At 36.3% G+C, this 19,487-nt stretch overlaps 1 protein-coding gene across 11 annotated transcripts in view; it reads left to right on the forward strand.

Moving 5' to 3' along the window:
- FBXW7 (F-box and WD repeat domain containing 7) overlaps positions 1–19,487 on the forward strand; it is a 212,832-nt gene that overhangs the window by 143,715 nt on the left and 49,630 nt on the right. The window contains exon 1 of one of the 11 annotated variants that reach the window (XM_008267331.5): positions 11,180–11,597. The exons of the other annotated variants lie outside the window; for them this stretch is intronic. Coding sequence (XP_008265553.1) covers positions 11,451–11,597 — 147 coding nt within the window. The 5' untranslated portion in view covers positions 11,180–11,450. Of the gene's footprint in view, positions 1–11,179; positions 11,598–19,487 lie in introns of those variants that run through there. 11 annotated transcript variants of the gene reach the window in all.

A 19,487-nucleotide genomic window follows, 5' to 3' on the forward strand; every position in this document is an offset into this window, starting at 1 on the left:
AATCTTAAAGAATGTAAAATTAATAAAAAGATAAGTATCTAGATAATGTGAAAAACATGAAGTGCTCCTTCTTTGAGAGGGAGGAGTTATTAAATATTGTTGACGAATTGGAAACAACATAATTATCTTTTTAACATGTGTCTGAAGTTAACATTTGATTCAATTGAGCAATATTATTGTGTACTCAAAAAATTGCCATTATTCTTCTATGATATGCCACAATCTAATATTAACTTTTAAAGGAGTTGGGCAAGGACCCCGTTGAGATACATTACTATGCTACATGCATGCATTCATTTTAACATGCATTACAATAAAAAAAGTTGATGGAGAGGGGATGAGTACGGAATTAAGAGTGTGTAGTATTTTATAAAGGTAAGAGATTGCTTGTTTTGCCAAAAATCAGTGGTTTGAGGAACCTGAGTTACTCTGAGTACTAGAAATGTTTCCAGAACACCATTCACCTGCATTATAACTGATTTCCATCTGTGATTCCCTAATTACAATGGAATGATTTTCAACAGAGAACCCTCTTACCTTTTCTTCACCATATCACAGTTTGTAGAAGACTCCTGTTTATAAAGACAGTGTAAAGACAAAAATCCCTGAAGAAGCCAGAGAGACTAAAAAAAATTTAAATGAATGAAATGGACTAAATAAGAAACTTGGAAAAATGGAATTAAAAAGTAAGTTTATTTTGGTGAAAATAAATTTTGAAATCCATGCCTATTTTTTTCATAGTATATATTTTCTACACACTTTTTGAAGACCCCTCTTGTAAGACCCAGGGAGCCAAACCTATGACAATTATGATCCTAATATAGCCATAGCCTTGTATTTTTTAAAAGCCAACTTGGATTCCAAACTTTCTTATATTTCTCAATTTTTTAATATGTTGGTGTCCAAATTTTTATAAAAGCATTTCTGTGAGTTGGTTTCATGCCCATTTTCACCACGCATCATAGATGAACAGAGAGTGGGCTGTTTATTGCTCCTTGCAAAATCAAAATAGTTTACCTGCAAGATCTCTAGATGGGAATTGGGTTGTTTGGAGTGGAACTAGAGTATATCCATAGCATCCTTTAACAAGGATGGGTAGGGACTTTATTCCTTAAGCATTTGGTGTGCTGGTTTTAGGTGTTAAACTGCCAAATGAATAGATCTATTTTGAAAAAAAAAAAAATGTGCATCTCAAGTTGCATAGAGAATTTGAGGTGGTCTCTATGTCAGAGAAACACATATAATAAAATGATAAAAAGTCCAAGAAAATCAGAACGAGGGGAAGTACTAGAGTATTGGAGTACACTGTGAGGAAGAAGGAGTTTATGATCAGGAGGGGTAAGCTGGTAATGGGATACAGGATGGCCCCTCCTAAGGGTCTATACTGTATTCTTTAAAGTGTGACCCTGGACCAGCTACATCAGAAACAGCATGGCTGCAGGAAGGCTAAGAGTGACTTGAATCAAGTTAGTGTGGGTAAGTATCCAAACCAGTGATATGTAACAGTTTTTAAAGTGTAATATGGAAATAGCCAGAGATTTGTTTACTATGTCATTTCCAGTGGGTGTTATTATCAAGATGGGATATCGACACCAAAAATGTTTTGCCTTTCAAAATAGCCACTCCTATTTTCATTCTGAATCCCCTGCTGTCTTTTCCATTACTTATAGAATTTGAAATTAACATTCCACTAGGATGACCATCTGTAGTAGGACAACAATAAAATATTCTGGGAACCCCTTGTTTACAAGATGTTTGTGTTATCTGTTGCCACCTCACAAACTGCCCCAGAACTTTATGGGTTATGGCAAACAGTTGTTTTATTTATTATTTTCTTTTGTCCCTGTAGGCTAGGCATTTGGAAGGGCTTGCCTGGGCATTGCTAATTCATGGTTGCAGTCATATTGTGGATGGAGGTGGAACAGCTGGGGATCTTTTCTCTTCATCTAGTCTTAGAACTTCCCCATATATAGTCAGTCATTTAACCTGGCTAGTTTGGGCTTCTCTAGGACATGGCATGGCTGCCTTAGTGCCGTTGGTTTCCTTAAATAGCACATCAGGACCACCTTGTGAGTGTTCCAGCAAGCAAGCAAGGAGAAGCTGAATCTCTTCTTCATTGCTTCGCCTAGTTGCTTGTCGCTTTTAACCATCTCTAGTGATTAAAACAGTCACAAAACAGGCAACTTTTAAGGATTTATCCTGTGCCTCTGGATAGAAGGAGTTTGTCAGAGTCATATTACAAGAAGTGAATGCAATGTAGGGGTCATGGTTGGGACCATCTTCAAGAATAGTTTGCCGAAGGATGCTATTATGTCCTTGCTTTTACTCATTTCCTTTTTTAAATTATTATTATTATTATTGACAGGCAGAGTTAGTGAGAGAGAGAGAAAGACAGAGAGAAAGGTCTTCCTTCCATTGGTTCAGCCCCCAAATGGTCACTACGGCTGGCACGCTGAGCCGATCCAAAGCCAGGAGCCAGGTGCTTCTCCTGGTCTCCCATGCAGGTGCAGGGCCCAAGGACTTGGGCCATCCTCCACTGCCTTCCCGGGCCACAGCAGAGAGCTGGACTGGAAGAGGAGCAACCGGGACAGAATCCGGCACCCTGACCAGGACTAGAACCCAGGGTGCCAGTACCGCAGGTGGAGGATTAGCCTAGTGAGCTGTGGCGCTGGCCTTACTTATTTCCTTTTTTTCATTTGGCCTTCATAAAAATCAGGAATGTTGAAAAAGATTCCATATATTCTACATAAGCATCTCATACAACACTTTATTTTAGTTATCTAGAACTCAATACCTGGTGAACTCTCATGTCTGAAACACAGATAATGAGAAATAAGTCTCCAACCAGTAGGTTAAGAAGTAATACAACTAGGTTAGGACTTCACATCCTGTGGAATACAATAGATGTTCAATTACAAAGCTTGTGAGTAGGAATTAGACACACCAGGGTTAAAAATGCCACTGCCTGGCAGTTCTGTGACCTTGGACAAAATTTTAAACCTTTCTGAGCCTTCACTTCCTAGTCTATGAAAAGTAGCATAATGATACTTCAGTTTTGTCATGGTATTTAAGCAAAATGAAATGTGCTGTGCCAGGAACTTTATTAGCATTTAATCCTTCTCTCTCTGCATTGTCCTGATCTGAAATAATACATAAGACTTTTAAAAAGTGCAGCAGCCGCAAACTCCTTTGATACCTCCTATTGATCTCAAAGTTCTCCTAACATCCCTAATCTTCCTCTTTCTATCCCACAAGATCGTTTTTTTTCAGGCTTACTCAAGAATTACAAGGATTGAGTTTTGTTTGCTAATTTTTAATGTTTCTTGGTAGCCATAAATGTTTTACTTATTAGAAAAAATGGAAACTTCAGCTTTAAACTTCAGCTGTAAAATTAATGTGACTGTTTCTCAGACTGCATTTTGTTGAACATGCGGTTATGACAACGGACAAGGCCAGTGGTATCTACTGTCAGACCACTCTAGAATGGGTCACTAAATACGTGTTTTCTGTAACTTAATTCTATAAAGTATTTTCTATACTTAAAGTAAGTAATCCTCTACTCAAATTCTTAGGCTGAAATAGTTTCAGTGAATCTTAATAAATCTTAAGGCTTTCCTAGCATGTGAGTGAAAATTAGATTTTGAGAATTGTAGAGAATTAGATTGTTGTAAATCTCCTACCCAGTCCTCCCATGAGACTTTTGCATGACTGAAATACCTGTAATTACTATGGCATTTTTGTCATAGTTGACTTAAAGGTATAACTATAATAATCATCAACTAAATTCTTGGTGAGCAGCTGTGTAAGGCTATTTTAACAACTTGGTAACTCAGCACACACTGTAGAGTTCAACTTAATCATGAGGTAAATTATGTTATAATCAGTGAGGACTTCATACTGGGCATTTCTGAAATACTTAAAAAATTAATCTGATGGTTGAATTTTTTTCATCTTAACTATTTCTTTAAATTCTTAAAGAATGAGGAAGAATGTCATTTTAAAATTGACAACTAAAGCTCTTCGACACAAATATGGGAATAGAATCTAAAATTTACTCATTCAAAAAGATCCGTGGTGAGTGTTTAGTGTTTGAGATGCCCGAGTCCTACCTCCGAATGCCTAGGTTCCACTCCCGGCTCTGACTCCTGATTCCAGCTCCCTGCTAATACAGACCCTGGGAGCTATCACTAATGGCTCAAGTGATTGAGTTTGTGCCACCCAGGTGGAAGACCTGGAGTTCTCTCCTGCTAAGTGGGGAAAACAAAAATATAGAAATTATTATAATATAATATACAATCAGAAAACTTGAGATCATTTTCCTTGATTTCATCTGTTTAATCATGTTTTGGAAATCATAATGCCTTTAACATTTTTCCAGTTAAAATGTTTCCTTATTATACAACATGAATATACATGTACAACACAGACATTGATGTCTGTTTTGTAAAAGAATTTTATTTAGATATATTTAGTAAAACTTTACTGTTTGCTAAACTATAATAAAAGAAGGCTCACCACATTAGCAATCCAACACACTACAAGAGATTGTATATGTAGCTAATACTGCAGGAGCTGTAATATACTGCAGAAGATTTTATTCTTAGTCTTCTAGGCCAGCATACTCATTGTAGACATTTTAAGTCTAAGATTGGTTAAGAAATTTGCCTGAGGTTACCAGTTAGTGGCGAAGCTGAAACTAGAACTTACTATTGAGCCAGTATTCTTTGTATCCTGTAAGCTTACCTAAAATGTCAACTCTAGATAATTGGGCTGAAAGAAGGTTGGCTGTGGCAGTAGTTCAGCCCACACAGATAATTCAACTGTGAGTAAATAATAGGTAGGTCTTTTGGTTCTGGAGTTTCTGGTGTTCTCACAGGGTTGTTTGTCACTTTTAAGCTTCTCATTTTTTAGGATTTATTTTGGGTGGTTTTCTATATTTTACTTTTTCATTTGTAGCACTTTCAGCCAATCATTTTGAAATTTCCAACAGAATTTGAAATAGCCTAAATATCAAACAATCCTACCTTGAGTATATAAATCAAAACAGTTATACTGTTTTATGTAACCTGGCATTCTGGCATTTTTTATTTTGAAAATGCTGTAGTACATGTACAATTCAGTACATATATGCAGTGCTTTTATTTTGTAAATGTTCAACTACAAAATAACATTTTTATAACACTTGTGTATATTGTATGTGCTATTTCAAAAACCAGCATAATTACATTACTGTGACATCTCAGATACATTATAGCTGGAAGTTGTAATCTTTCTGAGTACTTTTAGCATAAAAATGTCTAGGAACTTTTTTAAGAATCATTATAAATGTGATTTTAAGGCCAGCGCCGCGGCTTACTAGGCTAATCCTCTGCCTTGCGGCGCCGGCACACTGGGTTCTAGTCCCGGTCGGGGCGCCGGGTTCTGTCCCGGTTGCCCCTCTTCCAGGCCAGCTCTCTGCTGTGGCCCGGGAAGGCAGTGGAGGATGGCCCAAGTACTTGGGCCCTGCACCCCATGGGAGACCAGGAGAAGCACCTGGCTCCTGCCTTTGGATTGGCGCGGTGCGCGGGCCGTGGCGGCCATTGGAGGGTGAACCAATGGCAAAAGGAAGACCTTTCTCTCTGTCTCTCTCTCTCACTGTCCACTCTGCCTGTAAAAAAAAAAAAAAAAAGTGATTTTAATTTTTATGAAACATTTTTGACTTTCACTCTTTATAAATATTAAAAGATATATTTAATTTGTCTTTCATGCTAAATTAACTGAAGTATGCTTCTATAATTGACATGATATATTATTTTTTATATTTTTCCTTTAGTTTTTACTAGTAAAAGCTTGATAGTTCACTTATCATCCAGCAGAGAACTTAAATTTCATCATTAAAACTATTTTACTCCATGTTTCAGTTGCTCTGTCTTCATACATGCATTGCTTAGTAGGGAAATACTTTAACATTCTGGTATGTAAGGTGTTTGAAAAGACTGAAAACTGATTCAGTGTGGAAAATAATCTGTCTTAGTCTGTATCCCTGAATAAATAAGTGTACTTGATAATACCACCCTGGTAAGAAGTATTCACTCTCACAGTGATGTACTTTTTAGCATCTGGAATGTTCTGTGTCTACAAAGAACTAAGTCATTTGTTTCCTAAATTCACAGAAGCAGTGAATAATACTGAGTTTAAATGATGTATTGAGATTCTCCTTGTCGATGAGTTTGAGGTGAGATTTTGAGAACTCTTGCTGTAAAAATCATTTATGCTTATAGAAAAACATACCTTTGAAATGATTTGTTGTAGCTAATTCAGGTATAGTTTATAGAAAATAGAAAATCTGTGTGCTTTGCAAGAGCAGCTGCATGCTAGCCTTCCATTTAATAAATGAAAGAAAAGGTGGAAATCCATAATAAATTGCTGTAACAAGTGTTTTCTGTTGTTAAAGAACTGCAGTGCTTGGAAATGTAAAGCATTTTACAGATACCAAAGTGATGATGTTTTGCTATTTGTAACATTTATATATGATTGTTTTTTGCTACTGTAAACTTTCAGAAGAAAGAAAATCAGAAAATGATAAGTAAACAAAATAATCTTGCTACAAGTTGAACTGAGAACTGGATCTTAAAATGATAAGACACTTAGGTTAAGATATCACACTTTTAAAAAAAAAAGATTCAATTATTTATTTTGAAAGAGTTGAGAGATAGAGAGAGAAAGGGAGAGAGAGAGGAAGAAACAGATCTTCAATCTACTGGTTCACTCCCTACATGTCTGCAAGGGCCAGTGCTGGGCCAGGCCAAAGCCTGGAGTTTCTTCTGGGTCTCACACAGGGGTGTCAGGGGTACACACACTTGGATCATCTTCCGCTGCTTTTCCTGGGCCTTAGCAGGGAGCTGGATCAGAAGTGAAGCAGCTGGGACTCGAAGCAGTGCCCATATGGGATGCTGACATTGCAGATGGCGGCTTTAACCGCCTTGCCACAGTGCTGGCCCCTACAGTTAAATTTTTAGGTGAGAAAGTTGACAATTACTGAAAATTTTCTGAAACTTGTAGATGTTTTCCTTCTCCATAGCTGTTATAGGTGGATTTTAGAATGTCTGCTTGCTGGCTTAGTGATTTTTAAAGCTGAAATATAATCTGCAAAGCTCTGTGTGATTTTTTTTATCCTAATCGTAAAAGTAGTGATCATAACAGCAGTTTTAGCAGAGTTGAGCGCCTACTGTGTGCCTACCTTAACTTCTTTAATCTTCACAGCAGTTTTGTGAAGGAGGTTCTGTGTAGGTGAAAGTGGGGCATAGAAAGTTTAATTGAAGGCCATTCCCGGGGGAACCAGTGTGTAGACTAAGGCAGGTTAGCTCCAGAGTCTGTGCCCCCACCTGCTATGTTACACTGCCTTAGTTAAGTGGAATCATCTTAAAAAAAGATTTTGTCTAAGAGTCTCGATTAGTTCTGGGGTGATGGTGGGGTTTGTAGTGGTGATTATACCTAAGAGTATCTTAGATGTTTTTAAAAGTAGAGTTGAGACCAAGACTTTATCCTTTTTTTTTTTTCAGTACATGAAACTCACTGTATTTTAACATATTAACAGTTGGGGTTCTCATACATTTTCTTTATGATTTCTTTCACTGAGTAGGTTTTTCCCCCCACATTTGAAGGGTGGGTATTTTAAATGTTTCTATGCTGGCAGGGATCGTTGTTGCAGAAGTACTGTTATTTGACCCCTCCAAAAAAATATAAAACTTACAGTACATTTGGAAATGAGTGCCGTTGGTTACAAAAGCATATTGATACAGGCACACATTTCAATTTAGTATTTGGTTTACTGGAGGTGTAATACTCAGTATTATCCAGTGGAGGGCAGCTATTTACTGATTAAAAAAAAAGTTGAATTAGAATGTTGCCACTCTGCTAACCAGAACTTGTATCTAGTGCAGAACACGTTTAATAGCAACCAGACTTTATTTTCACTCCCGTTTTGCTTCTGTTATCCTTGCAAATAATTTCTTAAAAATAAAACATCTGTTTTTGCTTCATAATAATTTTTACCCTTTTAGAAACTGGAGGATGAAAACTGTAGAGTGTAGTTTTAAGTTTTTCATTTCAGGTTCTTTTCAATTTCAGATTTTTTTTTTTTTTTTTTTGCCTCCTTAAGATCTGACTTTACAGAGGTTACAGATCTCCCCTTATCTTTAAAGTATCTGCATGTAAATGCTCATAGTATGACTTTAAAGTCTTTGTCTACTTTTGAATATAAAAGTGAAAAATTATAATTTTTTAGTATGCTGTCATTCTTAACAGGTGAATTGGATGAAAGGGAAAGAGGAGCTGATCTGTTTGATTCATTTTCCTGTGCAGAATGTACGTGTTAAACTTGGGGGATGCCATACCCTTTTCTACTTCTTTTCACATTGTCATATCATAGTTAAATTTTGTTTTCTAGGTGGTTTAGAAAAAGGAATATTGAGAGGATTAATTAACTGATTTCAAAAATATCACTCAGATGGATTTTTTTTTTAAGAATAAAGAATCTCAATCCACCTCAAATTATGTTGTCATATCAGCAAAGTAGGTTGTGATTGTAACTGTGGGAGGGGTATTCCATGGGAACTTCTTTAGCAAACGCCAATTTTTTCAATGAAAGACAAAAATGACTGAATATTATATTATGTAAGCAAAAAGATTAGTCTTATGTTGGGAAGTAAGCTGAGTATCAGCAGATGCTGAGACAAGAATAAGGCGAGTGGCATCTATTCTGCAGGGTGCTGAGGGTCTAGTGGGGCTGTAGGCAGTTTGGATATCAGCTTTACTTTTTTTCTACCTTTGCAATTTACATATTTCTGGTTCCTTCATACTCTCTCTTCTCTCTCCTAACCTTAGTTCTGTGTTGGGCTTTTTGGGTGAAGGTGGTTCTATTATTTACTTTTTCATTTAAAAGCTTTGAGAAATTGTGATTAAATTTATAACACCCCCTTTAATACTTCTGCCATGTTTAAGTATATGTAATTACAGTGTTGTGTGATTGTTACCATTATCCACATCCAATTTTTTTTCCAAATGAAACTCTATACCAATTAAATTCTAACTTTTACTTCCGTCTTCTCCTTGTCCCTAGCAACCACCCTTCTTCTCTCTCACCCTATAAACTTAACTGCTCTTGAGTACCTCACGTAAGTGGAATCACACAGTTTATTGTTTTTGACTTATTTTGTTTAGTATATCTTCAAGCTCATCTGTGTTATGGCATCTCTCAGGGTGTCCTTTTTATTCGTCCATTCATCCATCATTGGGTACTTTGGTTGCTTCGATCTTTTGCCTATTGTGAGTAACACTGCTATGAATATGAGTATAAAAATGTCTGTTTAGGTCCTAGCTTTTAATTTATTGGGATATATGGCATGAAGTAGAAATGCTGGGTCATGTGGTAATTCTGTGTTTAATTTTTTGAGAAACTGCTGTGTCATTTTTCACAGCAGTTATATCTATTTTATATATTATTCCCATAAGCTGTATACAGGGATTCCAGTTTTCCATATTCTGGCTGGCACATTTTATCCCCTCCCTCCCTCCCTCTCATCCATCCATCCATCCAATGGATATTAAATAGCAGGTCATTGCAGTTTCGATTCATATTTCTTTAATAACTAATTCTGGTGAACATCTTTTCATCTATTTACTGGCCATTTGTATATCTTTTTTGGAGAAATTTACTTTCATGTAAGGAAAAGTGTCTGCTACACCAATGGTTTTGCATTGTTAACTACATTTTAAATTGTGGAATAACAAAAAGGTCTGTTTGAAGAGCACACATCAGGATAGGACTGGGAATATTTCTGATGTATTGATTACCTACCTAGCAGCCCAGTTTATATTCAATAAGACCTATCTCTCCAAAGTTAAAGAAGTCACCCATTTCTGTCACTCTCCTTTATGATTCTCTGCCTATTAAATTCTAACCTCCTACATAACGATCTGTAACAGTTGTTGGACGGAGAGAAACATCAGATGACTAGCTTTCGGGAGAAAATGGAATGGAAAGAGAGAACAAAACTAGTTTACTTAGCATTGTGAACATATAGTTCACATTTACTATCTTCTTGTTAGGACTGTCTAGTAATTTTCACATTGAGCTTTTTTCGTTATCATCGAAATAACAGCCTATTTCATGGGCCTGAAGTAGTGTGAAGATTAATTAATAGTCGCATAAGTGGTTAAAGTAAGGGAGTATTTGGGATGACACTAGGAAGATTAGTTTGAGGACACTGAGGAGAATCTTCCCCTCCAAACATTATGGCAGACACTGGGGAACCATTGAAGGTTCTTGACTAGATTGTGCACCACTTCCCTGCTCTGCGTTTTAGGAAGATTTATCTGACCGTGGGGTGTGAGAGAAATTAGGGTTTTGCATTTGGTCAGCTTGTAATTATCCATTTTCTCATACAGCAGTGTGCCACATATTTTGTCAATAATGGACCACATATAGGAAGGTGGTCTCATGGATGACGTCGAAGATTGTATCACCTAGTGTCATTGTAGCCGTCTTGGGTTGTAGAAGTGGGTACTGTGATGTTTGTACAATGACAAAGTCACCCAATGGCGCATTTATCAGAATCTAACCATGTTCTGTAATTACTTCCCATCATAGGTAGCTTTATATATAAATGCTTTTAAAATGTATCTTTAACCATGCGACTGTTACATTTCAAGTAGAATCAAGGAATTTCTCAGAATTACAGATTGAATTGACAATAACAGAATTGCTGGTAGGAAGATTATATGAAGTGTATATTAATAGCTATAGACAACTAGAGTGTATTTAATGTCTTGGAAAGAGATAAACGGTAGTATGTAAAAGTAAAAGAGCATGCTTCAGATAAACACTTTAAAATAGCACTCACTCTCATGTAGCTAAGACAGAACAAACATATGTGTTGTCTTTAAGCATGCATTAACACCGTCCTTAACTTCGAAACACAATTCAAAGCATTCCTAAAATACTAATCTGATATGTGGCTAAGGAAGATTTAAGGTATTTGAGAGAAGAGACGATACATATTTTTAATCTTTGTAAAGGAGTTTTTTTACTTTCATTTTCAAGGGAACACCTAGATTAGTTAATTGGAAAAATATTGCAAGGAACCCAACAGCCCAGGCCCGCTTTGATTGTATTCGCATTACTGACTTTGTAGGGGAGGTTCACCAGCTGTTTGAGTGGCAGGAGCAGCAGCTTTCACTTCAGTAGTTTATAATTCCTGGCTATTCTAGGATAGTTTGCACTCCACCAAGCCACAGACAGGTCAGGACATTTGGTAGGAGAAGGTTGAAAGGAAAAAGCAGCAGGCCTTGGGTTCTCACCCTTTTAAGATTATAATTAAAAATCCTTATATTAATTTGGTGGTTAGAGTTTTCAGTAATGTGCCTGAATTGCATGTAGAGAGGACTCATCCACCAAGAGGAGTTTTAAAATGTCAAAACCAGGAAAGGCTTCTCTAAACCATGGCTTGGTTCCTGTTGATCTTAAAAGTGCAAAAGAACCTCTACCACATCAAACTGTGATGAAGATATTTAGCATTAGCATCATTGCCCAAGGCCTGCCCTTTTGTCGAAGACGGGTAAGTCCTGCCTATTTGGAAAAAATGAATTTTTTTTTTTTTTTAAATGAAGTCCTGCCTCCTTTGGTGAAGAAATGCTTCATATTTCAATTGATATTTATAACTAAAATATCAATGCATTGTGTAGCTAATGAAACTTATTTTAATGATAGTTTTATAATTTAAAGCCTGGCAGGGTGACTCAGTTCACCTTTTTGTCTCCGCTTATGTTTTCATGAGATTAAAATCCTCAGATCTTGAAAAATTGGCAAAAGTAAAAGTATGTTTTGAAACCTGTTGACAAATATCAAAACCCCCAGTTTGTAGCTTTTATTTTGCATGGAAAACAAAAAAACTGGTGGTATTCCCCTTATACAAGGGAAATAGAGCATTTAGTTCCACTTAAGAGTATTCTTAATCCATGGGCTTCTTTGGCCCTTTAAACTGAGCTGTTTTAAAATTGTTATTTCTAAAATTCAAACTTAACATTACAGAGACATTACTTTTTGCTGTTATATAAAATAAAAATAGCTTGCTATTGTGTGGCAGCTACGATACAGTTTATATATAGACAGTCCTGAACTAACAAACATTTTGCAGCACATGTCCTGATATGTAATCTAGTTATGATCTACTGGGCGTTTTTTCAGGACCACACACTTTTCTTCTCCACCAAGTTTTGACCCTGTTAATATTAGCAGTTTGTTGTATTTTCTGCGTTAGTTGGTATTGCTGTTTTGAATTATTGACTAGAGTGATATATTTTTAGATCTAAAATATGTTTATGATCCTGAACACATAAACCTTCCCTTTTTCTCCCACCCGCACCCTCATCCCCCTCCCCTCCGCCCGAAAAAAGAACCGCACGGCAGTCTCTTTGGAACTAAATGACTGATAATGTATATCAGTGCTGTTTGTGTTCTTTTTGTATTTTTAAAAAAGTTTCTTAACTGTAGGAGAAATACTCTTAAACAAGTAGAATAAACCAAAATGCTAGAAAAGCATTTTCCTCCTTTAAAGAGTCTTCTATTTAGTGGGACGTAAGTAATCTTTGTTAAAAGTACATTTTCTAATTAGCTTTGTTCATTTTGAGTACTTTCAGTGACTGTCCCAAACAAGTGGCAGCCATGTTGGAAAACATTTTGAGTAGAGTTAAAGTGTAATGCAGTTTAAACATTGACAATATAACACAAATATTCCTGTCACCTTCTTGTTCTTTTCTTCCTCACTGTGTTTCCAGTGTTCTCTCTGTTCACCTTGTGAGTTTCACAGCTTCTGCTGAGTGAGCTCACTGCCCCGATTTAAGCATTTTACACGCAGGCCTCTAATAGCTCTCCAGTCATTCATAAACTAACTGAGTATTTTAATACTTATGTAAAAGAAAGTGCCAATACAAATATTTTTAGAAATTGAGGAAAAAAAGTGTGGTGCTTTCTTTTAATTAAATTGATAAGATATTAGCAATTGAGTTCATTTTAATCATTTTGTTGGATATTTCTAATAAATAAGTACAATTGATAGTAAATTACTTCATTATGTCACAGTGTATATTTTCTACCTTTATATGATAACGTGGAGATTGCATTTAAGAGGCATAGGAGAAGATTCTATAAGAAAAATTAATAGTGAACTTAAATGCTTTCCCCTGAGGGCTTCCTAGGGTCACTATTCAGTTTGACTTTTCTAGGTTACTGTGTTATGTTAAATTATAGCCTTGCAGTTGTAATAACAGAATAGAACTAAATATGAACAGAAAACTTCATGCTAGAAAATTTTTCAGTTTTCCAAAAAAAAATAAAAAATATTTACATAACAAATTTAACACACTCAATTTTAGTCTGCCTGCCTGCCAATAATTTACTATTGCATAACTCATTGACTTGGACTACTAGAAATATTAAAGGGATTGTGAAACTATATCCTTCTCCCTCCTTCTTGGAGCTGGCTAATTTAGGTAGCTTTCAATTGATTTACAATCTTTTTTTTTTGTACTTAGTTTACTAACTTTTCCTTGGTAAAGTTTATTTTTTTTTAATGTGTTTTTCTTTGTCAAAGTTTCCTAGAAGGCTGTTGATAATGATAGATATAAATAATCATATTTTATGCCTAACATTGTGAAGTTTTTACATTAGGTGTGTTTAGCTGTTCAAACAGATCACTATGCACTTCGACTATGAAGTTCACAAAGCATATAATATTCTGTATTGTGCAGGTATTTTTTTTACAAGTAGTGAACTAAATGTTTTCAATGGCTACTGCTTATAAGAATATATGCAGCCTTGATTCACTAAAATATCTAAAGCATGATATTATATGTCTACTATAAATATTCAGTTAATATTTGCATGATCAGTATTTTGTACAAATTAATAAAAGTTTCAGAATTTTGGAAAATCCTTTAAAATAATACTTACAACTACAACTTCAGTTTGTACCTTTTCAGATGTTTTCAGGATATTTGTTAACCTTACTGTTTACATATGATATTAGTTCTGGTGTTCTAATTTATTATTATATACATTCTTCTACTTCCTCGCCTGAAATACATAAGCATTGGATTTAATAATAACAGCAGTAAATAAATAGGAATCTATTAATCAGTTACCTTTAAGCGTTAAGGCCTTCCCCATTTTGCTCAAACTTTCCTATTTGTATGTGCCAGTAGAATATTTCTTAAAAATAAGTTCTATGTGTAATTCTTAAAGTCAGGAAAATTAAAAAAAAAAAAAAAGCAAACTTCAACTTATAAAAAAAAAAGGAAAGCAAAATCCTAATTGTCCCTTAGGGAAAGAGAAATTTTACTGGAAAATATTATTTAGCCCTTAAATTAACTGGGAAATTATTTTATTTTTACTTTGAAATTGGAATGCCCTTCATGATGTAGCACCGTGTTCCTTACATCCTAAGCTGCATTATAAGGATGCATCTTGATGGAACTCACAGCATATCTAGTAGCATTTTTTTTTCTTTTTAATGGTAATAGAAATGATGATACATTTTGGTTTTGTTCAGAGCACTTTTTAGTATTTAGAATATTCCCTTGAAGTTATTCTTCAGTGTCACTATTTTGGTAGAAACTTCCAGATGGCACACAGTTGTTGGTGTGTGTAGGGTTTTCTAATGTAGCTGGTTGACTATGCTAGTTTAGAGACAGACACTGTCTTTAAAGTGCCACGTGTGCAAGTGTTCTTGAGTTTGTGTGGCATAGGCAGCGACAGCACAGAGGCCCAATAGGGGCAGAGCTCTGTTGGAAAGTTAGGCTACAGGTTGAAGACCAGGACTTGTGCATTTGAAACCCAGCATCTCAGAGAGTGGTGAAATATCTAATAGGGATTTCCGATAGATGAGAACAATTTTGTAGTGATTCTGTTCTGTGTCAAGCTATAGTTCAAATACCATTTTGAAAATTATTTTTTCTTTAAAGTGAAAATGGAAATAAAGTTAAAATACAGTTATTTGTGTATCTTTTGAAAAAATGGTAATGTCCCCCCTGTGTTGTCATTGAAGGATAACATAAATTCCACATCCACTTTTTCTGCAAAGGGCATGTCCATATTTTAGGTTTTATGAACCGCATCCCCTCTGCTAACAAGCATTCAGCTCTGGTACAGGCATTTAGCATGAAAGCAACCATCAACGATACCTAAGTGAATGAGTGTGACTGTGTTTTAATGACACTGTTTGTACAAGCAATGTGAAACAGGTTTTTACTGTTATAACAATACTGTAATAAGGTCTTGTCCACATAGCTCTTTGCTGATGTATTTCTTGGCTTATGGTAAACTTACGGAATTGGATTACTGGAGCTTTAAAACATTCATTTCTTTTAAAAACCTTCATCCTTTCTCTTGTTATATGAAGAAGAAATTTATCTTTGTGTATCTACTCCCTAGAATTTCAACAGTACTGCTTTTTTAAATTATTTCTCTTCCAAATATATAGTGTTAATGTAATAATGCTATTATTGATTGCTATTATTTTAAATGAACCTACTTTGTATTTTAGGCACTGGTCCAGTTAAGTTGAGTATTTTAACTCATTTAATTTTTGGATGGTTAAGAATTAGTTAAGCACTGTAAGTTAACTGTTAACTCCATTCAGTAGATCAGAAAACTGAAGTTCATACAAGGTGACTCTCAATTTTCTAGATAAATAATACAGCTGCTATTTAATCTCAGGACTCTATACAGCTGCAGACACATTTTGAGAGAATAATGATATATGCTTATATTTAAGGCTTAATGAAAATATGTAAATAGTTTAAAAATTATTTGTTGCTAGTGTTGCTTTTATGTTTTATTCTTACAGAAAATAATATATGCCATAGACCCGTCACCTAAATTATTATTTTTTGTTTATTTGAGAGGTAGAGGGAGAGAGAAAGAAATAGAAAAAGAGAAGAGAGCAGGTGTATGCTCATTTGCTGTTCCCCAAATGCCTGTTGCAAGGGGGAGAGATGGAGAAGTGGAGTGAGCAGAAGCCAGGAACAATCCCGTGTGGGTGAAACCACATGCAGGAACTCAATTAGTTGAACTATCACCACTGCCTTCCAGGGTCTGCATTAGTGGAAAACTAGTCAGGAGCCAGAGCTGGATATCCAACCTTGGATGTCGTCATTCTCATGTGGGTTGGGACACCGCTGTAATAGCCGGTGTCAATCATTAGGTTAGATTCCTGCCCCTCATCTAATGTAATTTTCTTGTATTCCACCCATGGTTGTTAAATTGTGATTTGTGTTTTCATCTAAACGCTTGACCCACTAAAACGATTTAATAATTTGTTGTTGATGCAGCTTTTTTTTTATTGCTAATCATTCTATAGTTGTCTCAGTTTTTATTTGCTACATTAGATTACACTTTTATATATCCGAATTTTAGTGTGATATTTTTATGGTATACTGACAGCCTCTCCCAAAGTATATTGCTATTAATAATCTCTACTGTAAGAGTATTTCTGCTGGCAGGAGCAGCTGCCAGAAATACTTGCTTGTTTCTTATTGGACTATTACTTAGTCTTACATTTCTGTCATAGCTTTGCCAAGTAGCCCCAATCCAGGTCTACTTAAAAAAAAAAAAAAAGTCTAATGCAGCCTTGATGCCTTCTCATTTAAAGTTGTAGCAAGTCTGCTCTTCTAAATGTCTTGATACCTAAAAGGATTTCATGAACTCAACATCTGTGTCATGGAACTCTTAGCTAAATATAAATAGCTAGATAGCTCCTTAACCTACAGAAATTTAATACTTTTAAAAGTTAGCATCATGCTCCCCTCTTGCAAACGAGTCAATTTGATATCCACCCACTCAGCTTCTGCCTTTCTCTCCTGATCCCTTCCAGGACCTGACAGTCAATGCCCTGCCTCTCTGGTGAAACCTTCCTTCCAGGGACTGGTTTCCTCCACTGTTGCCCTCGCCTGTTAGAGCAGGAGTGCGAAATCTTTTCTCTGCTAAGGGCTTAGATGGATATTTAGGATATCATTCATGGACCATACAAAATTATCAGCTTGTTATATTATATTGAATTTTGACTCCCTCCTATGGTTGTCTTATTAGAGCCAGACCAAATAATGTTATGGGCCTAATATAGCCCACCGGTCGGATGTTCCCCACCCCTGCATTAGCTGCATTAGCATGAAATGTATTGCACTTAGAGCAGTTACCTTTGACCTTTAGGCATATAGATATAGACTGCTCACTGGTATTACATGACAACTCTGTATAGGTATTTTGTCTTGTAATAGATTATAAACTTAGAATTCAGGATCTGTCTCTGATACATTTTATGCTCCCAGTGATATGCAAGAGAAAGTTAGTATAAATATTTGCATGACTGATTTGTTGAAGTATCTGTTGAGCTTGGAAAGCTCTTAAGGCAGTTTTTGTACTGTAAGAATATGGCATGTTTTTGTTTACTGAATGTTTTTAAATGACTGTGCAGCTGTTATTTTGAATATTGCATCTTCTAAATTTAACTAAACTCAGATACAGTTTGACACTTAATTTTAAAAGTAATTACTACTTACCAATTTGGAAAATGACAGAGAAACAAGCACAGGGTGTAGTCCTTTGGGTGGTCCTTTTTGACAGCAAATACTAAAGAACTTCGAACAAAAGAAAGAAGGGTGGTGATATGAGCAGGTTTTAAGCATTTCATAGTCTAATGGTAAAACCACAAACACACCACTGCAGTACAGAAGTGTAGTTGCTTAAATGGACTTGCGTACAAAGTGCCATGTGCTTCACCATAACTTTAAATGAAAACATGAAGATGGTTGCTGAACAGGTGATGAGCAGAGTGCTAAGTGCATTATTGCTTGGGCTCCCATCTTGTTTTCCATAGTAATTATGCTGCTGCAAATTATTCACTTATATGTTGCTACCAGTTGATTAATGTTAGTCAAAAACTGTGAGCACATAGAGCAGAGAACTTTTCTAGAACCTGTGGATATAATAGATCTAGATGGAATAAGGGCCATCCATCTGTACAAGAGATTTTCAAAAAGTTTTTGGAAAGTGCATATTATGGGAAAAAAATGCATAGGTTTGATATGGGTAGTGGGTATCTAACAGGCAGCTTAACAACACTTGATGTTACTTATTTGGGAGACAGACACAGAGAGAGAGAGTTCCCATCTGCTGGGTCACCCTCCAGATGCCTGCAACAGCTGAGGTTGGGCCAGGCTGAAACCAGCAGCCAAGAACTCCATCCAGGTCTCCCATGTGAGTTGGAACCCAAGTACTTGGCCATCACCGTTGCTTTCCCAGGGTCTACATTAGCTGGAAGCTGGAATCAGGAGCCAGAGGCAGGCATCAAACCCAGCCACTCCTAACCATTGTCTTAACTGTCAAACTACATGTCTAACCCTCCAAACATTTTCATGATTAATTTCTGCAATATAATCCTGGGTTTTAAGTATGCAATCCTCACCTTTCCCCACATTGACAGTAGTCTCAGTATCTAATTACTGATAGCAATGCTTCCTAGATACTTTTTGCTTGTTAGATGATGTTTTAGTATTGAATTACACCTCAGTTCTCACATATGAATGGAAAGCAAATTAGCACCATGATTTATTATTTTTTTAAAGATTATTTATTTATTTGTTTATTTGAAAGGCAGAGTTACAGAGAGAAAGGAGGCTGGAAAGAGAAAGAGAGAGAGAGAGAGAGAGAATATTCTATCCTGATTCCCTCCCCAAATGGCCACAAGGGTCGGGGTTGGGTCAAGTTGAAGTCAGGAGTGTGCAACTCCATCCAGGTCTCCCACGTTGGGTGGCAAAGGCCCAAGCCCTTAGGCCACCTTCCCCTGTTTTCCTAGGAGCGTAATCAGGGAGCTGGATCAGAAAGGGACTAAAACTGACGTTCGTGGGATGCCAGAGTCACAGGTGGTGGCTTAACCCCTCTGTACCACAATTCTGCCCCTGCACCATGATTTATAAATTGACAACTTCATCATGGAAACACCTTCCACAAAATGTCATTCCTTTTGTTAAGTGGATAATTGCAAAAATAGTTATTTTATTTTTTCTACATATTTATCTATTCATTTGAAAGACAGAGCAACAGAGAGAGAAGGAGATCTTCCACCCACTGATTCACCCCCAAGTAGCTGCAAGTAGTAGCAAGGTCTAGGCCAGGCTGAAGCCAGGAACCCGGAACTCCTTCCTAGTTTTCCATCTGGGTGGCAGAGCCCCAAGTGCGTGGGCCATCTCTGCTGCCTTTACAGGCACATTAGTGGGAAGCTGGATTGGAAGTGGAGGAGCTGAGTTGCAAACTCTGATACTGGATGCAGAAGTAATACGCAGCAGCTCTGTCGATTGTGTCACAACACTGGGTGCCCAGATTTGTTATTTTAACAATACAGGGCAAGCCTTTCTAAATTTGAAGAGTGTGTACAGAACTGAACTTAATATTA

Source organism: Oryctolagus cuniculus, chromosome 8 (genome assembly GCF_051225735.1).
Source record: "Oryctolagus cuniculus isolate XC-2025 breed Fujian yellow rabbit chromosome 8, ASM5122573v1, whole genome shotgun sequence".
NCBI classification, from domain to species: domain Eukaryota; kingdom Metazoa; phylum Chordata; class Mammalia; order Lagomorpha; family Leporidae; genus Oryctolagus; species Oryctolagus cuniculus.